The 15,458-nt window shown below is 29.4% G+C and overlaps 5 protein-coding genes and 1 pseudogene across 6 annotated transcripts, besides 5 other annotated features; 3 read left to right on the forward strand and 3 right to left on the reverse strand.

Annotated features, from left to right (window-relative positions):
- Positions 1-1,219: 1,219 nt before the first annotated feature.
- TVAGG3_1041190 (ribonuclease inhibitor domain-containing protein) lies at positions 1,220-3,616 on the forward strand (the record flags this gene model as incomplete). Its single annotated transcript, XM_001328727.1, has 1 exon — positions 1,220-3,616. The coding sequence occupies one exon, from the start codon at positions 1,220-1,222 to the stop codon at positions 3,614-3,616; it is 2,397 nt and encodes a 798-aa protein (XP_001328762.1).
- An 853-nt stretch (positions 3,617-4,469) lies between these two features.
- Positions 4,470-6,119, reverse strand: TVAGG3_1041200 (leucine-rich repeats (6 copies)-containing protein; the record flags this gene model as incomplete). Its single annotated transcript, XM_001328726.1, has 1 exon — positions 4,470-6,119. The coding sequence occupies one exon, from the start codon at positions 6,117-6,119 to the stop codon at positions 4,470-4,472; it is 1,650 nt and encodes a 549-aa protein (XP_001328761.1).
- Positions 6,120-6,128: 9 nt separating this feature from the next.
- TVAGG3_1041210 (leucine-rich repeats (6 copies)-containing protein) lies at positions 6,129-8,054 on the reverse strand (the record flags this gene model as incomplete). Its single annotated transcript, XM_001328725.1, has 1 exon — positions 6,129-8,054. One exon carries the CDS (start codon positions 8,052-8,054, stop codon positions 6,129-6,131), a length of 1,926 nt encoding a protein of 641 aa, XP_001328760.1.
- An 885-nt stretch (positions 8,055-8,939) lies between these two features.
- TVAGG3_1041220 (ribonuclease inhibitor domain-containing protein) lies at positions 8,940-9,977 on the forward strand (the record flags this gene model as incomplete). The annotated part of the gene is made up of 1 exon (XM_001328724.1): positions 8,940-9,977. One exon carries the CDS (start codon positions 8,940-8,942, stop codon positions 9,975-9,977), a length of 1,038 nt encoding a protein of 345 aa, XP_001328759.1.
- Positions 9,978-11,694: 1,717 nt separating this feature from the next.
- On the reverse strand, positions 11,695-12,803 carry TVAGG3_1041240 (annotated as a pseudogene). The gene has a single exon. A coding segment is annotated over exon 1 (1,109 nt).
- Positions 11,695-12,899: a mobile genetic element.
- Positions 12,872-12,899: a terminal%2Cinverted (terminal inverted repeat of Mariner transposon ID:TVAGG3_1041230).
- A 531-nt stretch (positions 12,900-13,430) lies between these two features.
- Positions 13,431-13,458: a terminal%2Cinverted (terminal inverted repeat of Mariner transposon ID:TVAGG3_1041260).
- Positions 13,431-14,734: a mobile genetic element.
- On the forward strand, positions 13,527-14,654 carry TVAGG3_1041270 (Mariner transposase; the record flags this gene model as incomplete). The annotated part of the gene is made up of 1 exon (XM_051255508.1): positions 13,527-14,654. The coding sequence occupies one exon, from the start codon at positions 13,527-13,529 to the stop codon at positions 14,652-14,654; it is 1,128 nt and encodes a 375-aa protein (XP_051081082.1).
- Positions 14,707-14,734: a terminal%2Cinverted (terminal inverted repeat of Mariner transposon ID:TVAGG3_1041260).
- Positions 14,735-15,458: the final 724 nt, after the last annotated feature.

Below are 15,458 nucleotides of genomic sequence, written 5' to 3' on the forward strand. Positions count from 1 at the left end.
TTGAGGTTTAATTAATGATTATGGTATTAACCGGATTGATTTTTCTTTTTTTTACTTTTCAATGACAATCTCTGAAAAACTTAACTTAGACTTTGAAAAAAAAATCTATAGTGATAAGTTTCAGGAAATTTATATTGTTTTCTTAATTTACACATCGTGGTCATATCATTCAAATCTTTCAAAACTTTTAATATTCGAGCCTTTCAAATGTTAAATAATTTGCAAGCATTCAAATTTTCAGAACTTTTAACGTTCATGAATTTGCAAAAGATTAAAGAAATAGTTTGCAATTTGAATGGAGGCAAGCTCTGTCCAAATTGCTAACAATTTTTAAAATTCTATTATTTCTAATTCAATTTCAAACCTGTTATTTTCAAATTAATTTTGTTTATATTACTAAATAGATTATATTCAATAACATTCACTTATTTATTTCACTTTTTCAATTGTAATTCAAATTTTTCATGAAAAATACCTTTAATTTCCTTTCTAAATTTCATTTTTAATTTTTAATTCAAAAATTGGATTTTGAATACACTAAATTTTATTCAATTCAATTTTTTTAGGTAATGATTCATAGGATTTTACTAAACTCTCTATTAAATAGAACATTGAGATATAGTGCAGAAGACATAAAATCAATAACTATTGAAGATGGTGATAATTTCGAGACAAAAATTTCACAAATTAAATCTGAAGGTTTTACAAAACTTGTTATTGGCACTTCGTTCCAATCAATGCCAATAGTGGAAGGAATGTATTGTACCAAATACATTGAAATACTATCAACTCGAATACAATCAATTCCTAGTGAAACATTTTCAAATAATCAAAACATCGAAAGTATTATTCTCTCTGCAAGTATTAAAACGATATCATATAAAGCATTTTTGGTTCTTCAGTTTCTCAGATTAATCTTGAAAATGTTAATAAAATTGATACAGAAGCATTTTGCAATTGCATTAATTTACAATCAGTTAATTTAGCTAATATTCGATCACTAAGTAGTTCATGTTTTGCCAATACTTCTATAATTGAGATAAATCTTCCATCTGAATGTACAACGATACCTAGTTATGCATTTTGTAATTGCTTTAATTTGGCATCTTTCGTTTCAAATTGCAATAGTTTTGGTGAATATGCATTTTGTAACTGTACATCACTGAAAGTATTTAAATATAATTTTAGGGAAAGTAATCAGTTCCCAGAAACAGTTTTTATGTCAGCCGCTATTGAAGAGATAGCAATAAATTTCCAATTATTCAATAACAAAGCACTTTCTAAATTATCTATTAAGAAATTAACTATATACAGCCCAATATTAGATGAATATTTCTATTATAACTTGGAGTACTATACTATTACTGATGGACAAAATTTTCCAAATTTAACAACAATTGAATTCACACATGATTCAGAATTAATCTGTTTTTCAAATATGAATATTGAACAGATAATCATTCCAAATGATCCTAATTTTAGATGCTCAATAAAAATTGCTGGTCTTCCTAAGCTTAAAAACTTACCAAATGGAATTAATACAGTCTTTTATGTTGGAGATATGCCTGAAATTGAAACAGTTGATCTCACATTTTGTACAATAATCTACAGAAATAGTTTCTTCAATTGCCCAAAACTGAAAAGAATTATTGGTTGGGGAGACCATGCAATGTTTTTAGGCCCAGGCCTATTTCAGTTTTCTCCATTGGTTGATATAAATATATGGAATGAGAACTTATCGTATGAAGTTAGAGATATCATTAATGAACAGTTTTCACCTCTTCAATTTTCTCAAATTAAAGAAATAAACATTAATGCAAGTTATCCACCAATTTTCAGAGGCTGTAAAACGTTAAAAAAGGTTAAATACATTGAAGGGTCCGGAATTACAAGAATAGAATATGACGCATTTTATGATTGTGAAAGCTTAACAGAAGTTGAATTATGCAGTTCAATTACTACCATTGCAGCTAATGCCTTTAAGAATACAAATATTTCTTATTTAGACTTAACAAATATTCAGGAATTAGATATTTCAGCATTTTATGGTACACCACTAAAAGAAATAATAATTAATAAAAATGTTCAAAAAGTATTATATTTCTTTGAGACAACAGATGATCCTATTGTGCTAGAATATATTGAAAGAAATGTTTATTTACCCAAGTTAGAAAAAGTGACATTTAAGAGTGAAGTAACTATTTTCAATACATTGTATTTCAATAGTCCAAATTTAAAAGAATACGTACTTGTAGATAATTCCAATTTTAAGTCAATTGATAAAGTTATTTACACTGCTGACAAGCAAACACTTTATGCATATCCTGGAGGTTTAGAAGCAAAAGAATTTATAATTCCTGATTTCGTGAGAAACGTTAATCATAATGCTTTTGCATTTACAAATAATTTGGAGAAAATAATAATTAATTCCAATATGGTGCTAACAGAATCAACGTTTGCATATTGCACAAGTGTTAAAACAGTTGTTATCAATTTCAAAACGAATGTATTGTCAAAAGGATGTTTTGCATTTTGTACTAATTTGACATCAATTAAAATACATGAAAATGCAGCTATTACTATGCTAGATTCACATTGTTTCCATGGATGCATTAGCTTACAAAGACTTGATTTCAAAAATGAATTAGAAATTGTTGAAGAGAGTTGCTTCCAAGATTGTCAATCACTTGTAGAAGTTAATTTATCACAATTATATAGTATTCCTAAGAGTTGCTTTAAAGGAAATCTACAAAGTCAATTAAATTTACACATGGGATCAAATATGAAAATTATGAATAAGGAAGCATTTATGGATACAAAAATAACAGAATTTATTTGTCCTGAAAATTTGTTTATTATAGATGAATTTGCGTTTTCAAATTGTACAGAACTTATAAACTTTAAGTTCAATGAAAACATACAAAGGCTAGAAGGATATTCATTCTACAATGTTGGAATTAGAGAACTATATATTCCTGACTCAATCGAGTATATTAACTCAACAAGTTTTTGTAATTCAACCCACATCGAATTTAAATTTAGTGAAGGAGGGCATCCAATTTATTATGTTGAAAATGATTGTTTTATGAATAAGACTGGAGGCTTGATGTTTGTACTTTGGAAGAAAGGATCTGTTTTTGAAATACCTCAAAATGTGAAAATAATTAGTAATGAAGCCATTAAATCTTCAAATTTCTATCGATTTATCGTAAATCCTGATATATCAGATAGCGAACTTCTAAGAATTAAATCTAATGAATATATTGACATGTACAATAGTAAAATTTGCGTGAAACCACCATCGTCTAGCAATGAACCAGATAATTGCATATTGGAAATCAGTGATGAAAATAATATTGATAGATACGAAAAAGAAGGAGAATATGAACCAACATATAAATTGAGTAATAGCTTATATCTTGAGGAATCCTTCAAGTATATCGAAGAATACATAACAGATAATACATGGTATTACTATGCTAATCAATCTCTTCCATTTTTGGAAAACTTAAGGGTTTATTCTCTTTTCCATGTAGTATTATTAGTATTTGTTGCATTTTTATCTGTATTAATTATTATTCTTTTAATAACTGCATTGAAAGTAACTCATGAATAAACATTTATTATTTATTCAGCAGCGTTTCGTAACATTTTTAAATTGATAGCATATAAATTAATTAAGCAATAACTTATTGAATTATAACTTTATTTTTATTCATCGCATTAACATTTTTAAAAAAATCTTTAAACTATCCATATCATTATTTTTCAAAAGAATTCTTTGCATCCTTTATTAATTGTTCATTAGTCATGATACATAAAACACCTAACACTTTTATGACATTTAAACTTATATAGTCTTAACTTCAAAAATCAATTAGAATATACATTAAATATGTTTTATTCCAACATAGCATCATACTTGTTGATGTGTTTATATTTTTTCAATCTTGATCAAAACTCAAAATTAAGCGGACCATTTAATAGATCGTGCAAAATAAACTATATCTATCAAATTTAATTTTTGGAAAAATCTTAAAAAAAATCCCATGCATGAGAGCTAATATCTATTAATTTTTTATTAATAATAATTTTCTTTATTTTAGTGTATGAAAATGCAAATTCTTCGATTCTTTTAACATTGGAGGCAATCCAAATTCATATAAATTTCGTTATCAATGAATTCTATTTTTTCTAAATTACTGCACATATTAAACATGCCGATTGTCAATTGTGATAATTGGGGAAGAAACATTTTATGGCTGTGCATACACTCATCTGACTTTTATTCAAAATTTCGACAACTGGGGTGAAGCGTCATTGAAAATTAACCTTAAACATCTGAATTGGAGGTGTATGTGCACCCTTAATGAATATTTCAATCTCTGAATATATAATATTCATTCTTGAGTGAGATTATTTTGAAAAATGTTAAAAAACGAATTTCATTAAAAAACAGATAGATATTTTTATTCTGCATCAATTAAACATTTGTTGAAATATCCTTCATCATTCTTGTGTCCCTCTTCAAAGTCATTCGCAAATGGGTCTTCTTCAATAGATGTATTCATTGAAAACAGCGGATTTGAAAATGTTATCTCTGTAGAAACATCTGTTACTACGTTTGTTATCGCCTCCTCTGACATTTCAACAACACTCTCATCTGAACTATCTTCTTTATTCTTAAGAATTAAGAACGCTATCATTCCCGCAATCAACAAAATTTCTGCCGCTGCAACTGCAAGCAAAACGTATGTTAATAATGATTTGTTACCTTCTGGCTTTATTTCGTCAATATTAATTAGTTCAGAATTTTGATCTGAATTATTTGTCTCTGATGACATTGTATTTGTTTGATCTGATGGATTTTCTTCTGGACTTATTTCTGGTTCAACTTCTGGAATTTCATAAGGATCATCAATTAATGCACAATCTTTAGTTTCTTGTGGAAGTATTTGTTTTGGAAGTTGCTTATACTTTGGATTCTTTGGATATGTATAATCAAATTTTGCATAATTCTCAAATGGAACAGATGAATCACATTCACCAACTATAACTTCTTTCCTTGGATTTTGATTCCAAATCGATCTAGCATAATTTTCAGAAACAAAAACTCGAGGAATATTCGTACCATCTGCTCTAACAGTTCCACCATAACAAAGATTGTGTAAATATGGTGCATTAAATATTGGCAAGTTTGTGTTTACAGAGTAGTCTGAATTATATGAAGCTTCAAAATAAACATTTGTTCTAATTACTAAAGTTGTAACTCCAAAATCTATAACTTTCCCTGTTGTTTCATTATATTTAGGATATGAATTAATTGCATTGGCACCAATACTTAATATCCTTGAAGGAACAATATATGTTGATAATAATTTTCCATATGTCAATACCAAAGTTCTTGTATCTTTATCGATAAGTTCATGAGCTCCTAAAATAAATTTAGGATGATCACAATCTAATTCTAATTCAATATCATCAATACCATAAAATGCCTGAGGATGTATTTCAGTTAGAGCTTTAGGTATAAAGAATTTCTTAATTTTTGTAAATGCGAAACAATATTTATAAAGATGGTAAACATTTGGCGGTAAACGGATTTGAGTTATACTAGTAGAGTTAAAACAATATTCTCCAATAGTATACCAATTATCACTGTTAATTAATTCTACTTTTTCCAACTTATAGCAGTTATTAAATATGCCGTATCCCAAATTTGTAGGATTCATTTTAACTGATACCAAAGATGATGATTCGAAAACGAATTCTCCAAAATCCATTTCGTTTGAAAGATCAAGGTTTGTTAAGCTTGTACATTTAGAAAAGCAATAGTCTTTTATATAGAGACGATTCGATGGGAATTTTATATCCTTCAATTTAGTGCATTCTGCAAAACAATATCTGCCTAATCGTTGTGTACCTTCTGGAATTGTAATTGTTTCTAATGAAGTACAACCTCGGAATGAACTATCGCCAAGTTCACTAAATGATGGACATAAAGTAACAGTTGTCAATGAGATGCAATTTTCAAAGATGCTAATATCTAATGATTTTTGTTGATTAAAATTAAATGTGATTGATTTAAGAGTTTTGCATCCATAGAATGCTTTCTCCATAATTTCAATTTAACTATTTATTACTACTTCTTCTAACTTTGATGTTGTGAATGCGTATGGATGAATCTTTGTAATTGTACTTGATAATATTTTCTTTGATGATGGACCTGGAATTGTTAGAGTTTTCCTTGTTGCTTGGTAAGGAATATAATAAAATATTTCACTGTCTTTTACAAGCATTCCATCAACAATTTGGAAAGGAGAACCTTCCTCTAATTTAATATTTAAATCATTACATTCTTGGAAATCGGCTGCCTCAAATTCTGTTTTCTCAGCTCCAATTAATATTTCTTTAACTGAACTAACTCCTTTTAGAGGACTATAATTATTTGTTTTCACACCTGGACACACAGAAACATATCTTCGATCACAATCTTCTCTAAAATAAACATAATCCTTTCCTAATTTGATTTGATCAATCTTAGCACCTTTTAGTGAATAATTTCCAATTTCTGTTGCCTCACTTAGATCTAAATTTGATATTTCAAGTTTTGTGTCCATAAATGCATAATGACCTATTGTCTTGATGATATCTGAGAAAACAACTGTTTTCAAACTAGTACAACCAAAAAACATTTTATCTGGAATATACTGAATTCCTTGTAATGTAACTGATTCAAGTTTTGTACAATTCATTAATAATCCAGTACCTGCAGATACTTGAACGGTACAACTAACTAAAGAAGTACAATATGCAAATGCATAACTATCTCCTAGAACATGCGGCGAAATATTTGTTAATTTTTCGCATCCATAAAAAGCGCGAATTCCAATTGAAGCGATATTTGTAGTATCTACAGTTGTTAATGATTTACAAAACATAAATCCACCTTCTTCGATTGTATGTATACTTATTGTTATACTTGTTAAACTCAAACAAGAGAAAAATGATTCAAAACCTACAACTAATTCAGAATTTGATGACTTTATTTCTTTGAGATTGAAACAGTTTCTGAACATTCCTTTACATGTTGACCATTGACGACCTAAATCTACAGTTTCTAATGATTGGCATACCATGAAGAATTCTTGTGATGGTCTTATATCGAATATACCTAATCTCATAGTTGTTGTTCTTAAATTTTCTACAATAACAACTTCTCTAAGATCTTCACAATATGCAAAAACGTGATCTTCAAGAACTGCATCATTCAAAACAACTTTCTTTAATTTTGTATTTCGAAATGCTGCATTACCCAAAAACATGGCTTGTTCAAGGTTGATTGATTCTAATGGACAATTTTCAAATGCAAATGAAAAAACTTTTCTTATTTCATTACCATTCGGCAAAATGACTTCTCTTAGACTAAAACAATCAAGAAATGCACTATTTCCTATTGAAACAATATTAACATTTATTGTTACTGTTTCTAGATTATAACACTCATAGAATGCAAAAGGTGGAATACCTGTTCCTCCATCTGCTTCATAAAAAGAACTTCCGACTTGAATTGTAATATGTTTTAAGTTTGTGTGCTGAAAACAACCTTTGTCTAGTTTATATATAGTTGAAATATCCAAGTTAGTACAATTTGCAAATGCATATTCCATGATGGATGTAGATTCAGAAAAATTAATAAATTCTAATGTTGAGTATGAAAATGCCGAATTTCCTATAGAAATTATATTTTCTCCTAGATATACTGTTCTAATATTCTGGTTTTTATAAAAATAAAAATCAGGAATTTCGCACCTCAAATGGCATTCAAGAGTTTTCACCATTTTAATGCCAACAAAAGTTGGAAAATCGTATATTGATGATCCTTCAAGTCTAATTGTGTCAACGTTCGCGCTTTTCATTTGATTAAGTAGAACATCTTGATTTTCAAAGTCAGCTGGATCATTTAAGGTCATTTTGGTACCAGATGTAATGACTTCGTTGTTAAAAATTACGTTTTTATGAAGAAAAGATTTAAAAATAAAGGATGAAAGCATTTTTTAAGAAATGTAATTGTAAGGATAAATTTTGAATACTTTACAAAATCGAAGCACAGGCTTAATAAAATATTAATTTTCGTTATTTATATAAATTTATTACAAAAAAATCACTTAGAAAATTTGAATAGTTAATTAAAAAAATGGAAGAAAGACATATTGTTAAGCAAATTATGATTGGACGAATTATTCCAAAATCAATCTCAATCATCTTTTGTAAGCATTGAATATTGAAAGTTCAGATTTTTACAATTTTTTTGTTAGCAATTTATAATTAAAATCGGATTTTTATATTAAATATGGATCGAATTGTGCCGATAGCTCTAAAATTTTTAACTACTGAGTGGATTCACATCGTATTGCTTTAATTATACTTCTAATTAGTACTTTAAAAAATTAAAAAGTCTCATCACACTTTTCAATGCTCGATTTTTAAAAACTGTTTAAAAATGGAGCTTATATTGAAATAGTGTAGAGACTAAAAATTACCACAGACTATTTCAGAGGATTGAGTTGCCACTCAATCCTCTGAAAAGTCTGAGGTAATTTGCAAAATTTTCGCATGACACTCTCATTCAATTTTTCCCACCAAAATTTTGATTCATTTGATCTTCAAATATATTGGAATCGAAATTTATGATTTCAATGAGAAAAAAATTTGAATTGAACAAATTGAATTTAGTTTTAAATAATACGATTATTCTCAATTCAAATATTAAAGTATCTTTTTTCAAAATCATTGTTATGTTATTTATTATATAATAGATAACAATACCGATCGAATTGAATTTTTGAAAGCTTCTTTCAAATATTTTTGCTTCGGAAGACTTGATGTTAAATCAAATTGTACTGTACTCGCTGATAGATAAAGCAATCAAATATAATATGGAAACAGAGAAATCAATAACAATTCAAAATAATGATGATCTAGAAATAATCTCATCCAGAATTAAATCGGAAGACTTTACAAAGCTGATTATTGGTGACACAATGCAGTCTTTTCCGATATTTGAAGGATTACATAGTATAAATTCTCTCGAAATTGTTTCAGAGCAAATAAATTCTATTCCAGAAGAAGCTTTTATGAAAAATCAAAATATAAAAAACGTTAAGTTATCCCAAAGTATTACAACCATAGCTAATATACCATTTTATGGTTCGTCAATTTCTCAAATTAATCTTGAAAACGTTAATTCAATCGGAGAATCTGCATTTTGTGACTGTATTAATCTACAATCAGCCGATTTACAAAAAATTCAATCACTTGATAGTTCATGTTTTGCTAATACTTCTTTAATTGAAGTAAATCTTTCAACAGATTTTATGATATTACCTAGTTATGCATTTTGTAATTGTTTTAAATTAACAACTTTCATTTCAAAATGCAATAGTTTTGGTGAATATTCATTTTGTAACTGTACTTCACTTAAAATTTTTAAATATGATTTCAAAGATACATGGGAAATCCATAGTACAGCACTTATATCTACGGCCATTGAAGAACTTGAAATAAACAGTAATGCAATGCGTAATGATGCCTTTTCAAAACTCCCCATTAAGAAACTTATCATTTATAGTAGTAGTCCATACTTTAACGGAGGCAAATACGATGGATTAATTTATTATCAAAACCTGAAAACAATTGAATTCACACGTGATACATACTCTATTGCTTTACGTAATATGAATATTGAAGAAATTATCACTCCTGATGATCCTGATTTTAGCTGTCAAATTGATATTGCTGGTTGTCCAAAACTTAAAAACTTACCAAATGGTATTGATTATGTTAGATATGCTGGCGATCTTCCAGAGATTGAATCAGTTGATCTTACTCATTGCAAACGAATTTACAGAAATAGTTTCTTTAATTGCCCGAAACTTAAAAAATCATTGGATGGGGAGATCATGAAATGGATCTAGAAGCCAATTTATTTGAACTATGTCCATTGATTGAAATTAATCTATGGAACACAAATTTAAAGTTTCATGGAAATGCAGATGTACATTATCCTCTTTCAAACACATATATAAGAGAATTAACTGTAGATTCGAGTTCACTTCCAAGATTTTATAACTGCTTCTATTTAGAAAAGGTTGTTTTTCTCGAAAGTTCTGGAATGACTACAATAGATTCTTCAACATTTTCTAACTGTATAATATTAACAGATGTTCAGTTATGTAGTACAATTACTACTATTTCTTCGTATGCTTTCGCAAACACTAACATTTCATATCTAGATTTCACGAATATTATGAATCTAGGTGTTGATGCTTTCTATTGATCAAAAATCAAAGAAATAATAGTGAAAACGGATATAACTTATGATTTTATGCATGAATTAGATTATTATGAGGAAAGTCGTTGTTATACACCATATCTCGAAAAAGTGACTTTTACTTCAGGTGTCAATAGATTTTTACCATTAAATTTCAATAATCTACACTTGAAAGAAATTGTTCTTGAAGATAATTCATATTTTGTTTCAATAGATAAAGTTATTTACACAACGAACAAAGAAACTTTATATGCATATCCTGCAGGTTTGGAAAGCAAAGAGTTTACAATTCCTGATTTTGTTAAGAATATCAATATATATGCATTTTCATATTCAAATAACTTGGAAAAGATAATAACGAATCCAAACATTAATCTGAAAGATGGATTATTTGCTTACTGCACAAGTGTCAAAACAATTGAAATGAAGATGAATACAAACTATTTTCCAGAAGGGTGTTTTGCATTTTGCACTAATTTAACATCAATTAAATTACCTGATAATGTTGTTATTAGTCGTTTAGATTCTCATTGCTTCTATGGTTGTTATAGTTTACAAAAACTTGATTTCAACAATGAATTAGAAATTGTTGATTATTCTTGTTTCCAACAATGCTTTTCTCTCGTTGATGTTGACTTATCTCGATTGCATAAAATTTCACCAAAATGTTTCAAACAAGGTGGTCTTGGAAAACTAAACTTGCATTTAGGAGATAAATTGAAGATTATTCATAAGGAAGCATTTATGGATTCAAATAATACTGAATTCATTTGTCCTGAAAATCTCATTATGATAGAAGATTTCGCGTTTTCAAACTGTACAGCTCTAACAAATTTGAAGTTTAACGAAAAGATTCGAAAAATAGGAGATTGTACATTCTATAATGTTGGAATTAGAGAACTTTATATTCCTAATTCCTTGATAAATATTAATTACACAAGTTTTAGTAATAAAAATCATATCGAATTTAAGTTTAGTGAAGGAGGACATCCGATGTATTATGTTGAAAATGATTGTTTCATGAACAAAACAGGTGGTTTGATGTTCATTTTATGGACAAATAAAAGTTCGTTTGAAATTCCTAGTAGTGTAAAATTAATTAGTAATCAAGCAATGCAGTACTCAAGATATTATCAAGCTGTTGTAAATCCAGAAATATCAGATTTTCAATTCTTTGATCAAGGTATTAAAAATATTAAATTATGTGTGAAATCTCCAGCATTTATATATAGTTCAATGGAAGATTGTTCAATGCATATTAGTGATTATAATAATGTTAATAGGTATGCAAAAGAAGGAGAATATGAACCAACTTATAAATTAAGTAAGAGCATATATCTTGAAAAATCATACCATTTTTATGGATTCAATCACGCGTTCGCAGCGATCGATCCAGGCTTGAAAGACACGCTTTAAATCATCATGAGAAAATTGCTCAAATTGCTCTCTTACAAAATTTTCAAGATCATCTGGACTCGCGAATTCGCGTCCTTCAGCTCTCTTTTTTAGCGTGCCGAATAAATAAAAGTCAGAGGGTGCAATATCAGGTGAATAAATTGGGTTTGGAACAACTTTGACATTGTTTTCCACCAAGTAATTCATTACCTTATGACTTTTGTGAACTCTTGAATTATCAAAATGAATTGCAAACTTTTGTTTTTGTTGTTTGGATTTCTCAAACTCATCAGAATTGATAATTTGAGTAAGAACATTGTCAATTAGATACTGAGCATTCATCGTATTAGGTTTTGAAGAATATCAATTGCGATGATGCCATTCACGCCCCAAAAAACCGACAACATCATCATTGGTGTGTCAATTTTTTTCTTCGGAATGTTTGCGGATTTTCATCCTTCGGGATCCACATGATTTTGGCTTCTGTTGCATATTGAAACCAAGACTCGTCCCCTGTTACTAAAAAGCGAAACTTCTTGGATTGATACGCACCCAATATAGAGAGGAGCTTTTTCGAAGATTGGACTCTAGATTTTTTTTGAACTGAATTAAGGTTGTGCGGAACCCAACGTGTATACGCTAGTTTGTAGTTCAAATAATTGTGCAGATAATAACTGACTGTTGTACGTGGTATCTTTGTCATCTCCTCTATCCTTCTGAGTGATGCTCTTGGGTCTTCATCTAGCGCTTGAAGAATTGCTTTGATTTTTCTTTGATCCGGCGATTTTTTGTCAATTTTTATGATGGGCGCCTTTTTGTTCATGAAGTGATACATCCTAACATGATACGTTACAGTGGAATAGCTAGGAGCATCCATACCGAAGCATTTTACCAATGTCTCGTAGATTTTTTTACAGTCTTTGCATTTTTTTGCAAGAGCGAGGATGTTTTCTTTATGATTCATTAAAAAAATGAAAAAAATCCCGCCAAAATTTCCCGCGAAACCGCCTCTTGTCTCAAAATTCATTTTATATCCCGGCATGGCGCCAAAATACAACATACTCATCATATACATATATTCATATTTTTTATTATATATTTATAATCAGCATATATCTCCTTTAATAGTCTCATATAGAGCGCTGTGCTAAACGCACCTTTGGACACCCTATATTAATCTTTACAATTTTAATGTTTCAGAAATAATAATTCCTGATAATCCTATAGATAGTTTTAATGTTAAAATTGCAGGTTTTCCAAATCTAAATAAATTACCAGACAATATAAAATACATTACATATGTTGGTGATCTTCCAGAAATCAAAACTGTAAATCTTTCTTTGTGTAAATATATAGATAGAAATAGTTTCTTTAACTGTCCGAGACTGAAAACAATTATTGGTTGGGGAGACCATCAAATGACTGTTGGAGTATGTTTATTTGAACTATGTCCATTAATTGATATTAATATTTGGAATGACCATTTGATCATTGAAAATCCTTACGATAGATTTTCCCCTTTAGAAAATACATTCATTACAGAATTGACAATTAGCGCATCATCAATCCCAAGATTTTCTGTTTGTAAAAAATTAAAAAAAGTTGTATTCCTGAAAGATTCAACAATTGATGAGATCGGAGATCATGCATTCTATAAGTGTGAAAGTTTAACAGAAGTAACTTTATGTAGCTCAATTAAATATAGGGTGTCCAAAGGTGCGTTTAGCACAGCGCTCTATATGAGACTATTAAAGGAGATATATGCTGATTATAAATATATAATAAAAAATATGAATATATGTATATGATGAGTATGTTGTATTTTGGCGCCATGCCGGGATATAAAATGAATTTTGAGACAAGAGGCGGTTTCGCGGGAAATTTTGGCGGGATTTTTTTCATTTTTTTAATGAATCATAAAGAAAACATCCTCGCTCTTGCAAAAAAATGCAAAGACTGTAAAAAAATCTACGAGACATTGGTAAAATGCTTCGGTATGGATGCTCCTAGCTATTCCACTGTAACGTATCATGTTAGGATGTATCACTTCATGAACAAAAAGGCGCCCATCATAAAAATTGACAAAAAATCGCCGGATCAAAGAAAAATCAAAGCAATTCTTCAAGCGCTAGATGAAGACCCAAGAGCATCACTCAGAAGGATAGAGGAGATGACAAAGATACCACGTACAACAGTCAGTTATTATCTGCACAATTATTTGAACTACAAACTAGCGTATACACGTTGGGTTCCGCACAACCTTAATTCAGTTCAAAAAAAATCTAGAGTCCAATCTTCGAAAAAGCTCCTCTCTATATTGGGTGCGTATCAATCCAAGAAGTTTCGCTTTTTAGTAACAGGGGACGAGTCTTGGTTTCAATATGCAACAGAAGCCAAAATCATGTGGATCCCGAAGGATGAAAATCCGCAAACATTCCCGAAGAAAAAAATTGACACACCAATGATGATGTTGTCGGTTTTTTGGGGCGTGAATGGCATCATCGCAATTGATATTCTTCAAAAACCTAATACGATGAATGCTCAGTATCTAATTGACAATGTTCTTACTCAAATTATCAATTCTGATGAGTTTGAGAAATCCAAACAACAAAAACAAAAGTTTGCAATTCATTTTGATAATTCAAGAGTTCACAAAAGTCATAAGGTAATGAATTACTTGGTGGAAAACAATGTCAAAGTTGTTCCAAACCCAATTTATTCACCTGATATTGCACCCTCTGACTTTTATTTATTCGGCACGCTAAAAAAGAGAGCTGAAGGACGCGAATTCGCGAGTCCAGATGATCTTGAAAATTTTGTAAGAGAGCAATTTGAGCAATTTTCTCATGATGATTTAAAGCGTGTCTTTCAAGCCTGGATCGATCGCTGCGAACGCGTGATTGAATCCAATGGTGATTATATTTAAATAAACTTTATATATATGTAACTTGTTTATTTCTATTCGCAGTATTCAGGTTTGTGCTAAACACACCTTTGGACACCCTATAATAAAATATTTCATTGTCTTTTACAAGCATTCCATCAACAATTTGGAAAGGAGAGCCTTCCTCTAATCTAATATTTAAATCATTACATTCTTGGAAATCGACTGCCTCAAATTCTTTTTTCTCAGCTCCAATTAATATTTCTTTAATTGAACTAACTCCTTTTAGAGGACTATAATCTGTTTTTTTCACACCTGGACACACAGAAACATATCTTCGATCACAATCTTCTCGATAATAAATATAATCCTTTCCTAATTTGATTTTTTCAATTTTAGTGTCTATGAGTGAATAATTTCCAAACTCTACTATATCGCTTAGATCTAAATCTGGAATTACAAGTTTCGTATCAATAAAAGCATAATGACCAATAGCTGTAATACTTTGAGGAAATACTACTGTTTTCAAGCTTGTGCATCCAACGAACATTTTATCTGGAATATAATCAATACCTTCAATTGTTACTGATTCAAGTTTTGTACAGTTCATAAACAAACCTACCTTTGCATATGATTGAACATTACAACTAACGAGTGAGTTACAAAATGCAAATGCGTAATCATCGCCAAGAGCATAAGGATGAATATTAGTTAGCTTTTCACATCCATAAAATGCTCTTGTTCCAATCTTGTTGATATTTGTTGTATCAAGATCTGTCAATGATGTGCAAAACATGAAAGCATTTTCTCCGATGACTCCAACGTTTGGTGTAATATCTGTTAAAC

This window comes from Trichomonas vaginalis, chromosome I (assembly GCF_026262505.1).
Source record: "Trichomonas vaginalis G3 chromosome I, whole genome shotgun sequence".
Lineage (NCBI taxonomy): Eukaryota > Parabasalia > Trichomonadida > Trichomonadidae > Trichomonas > Trichomonas vaginalis.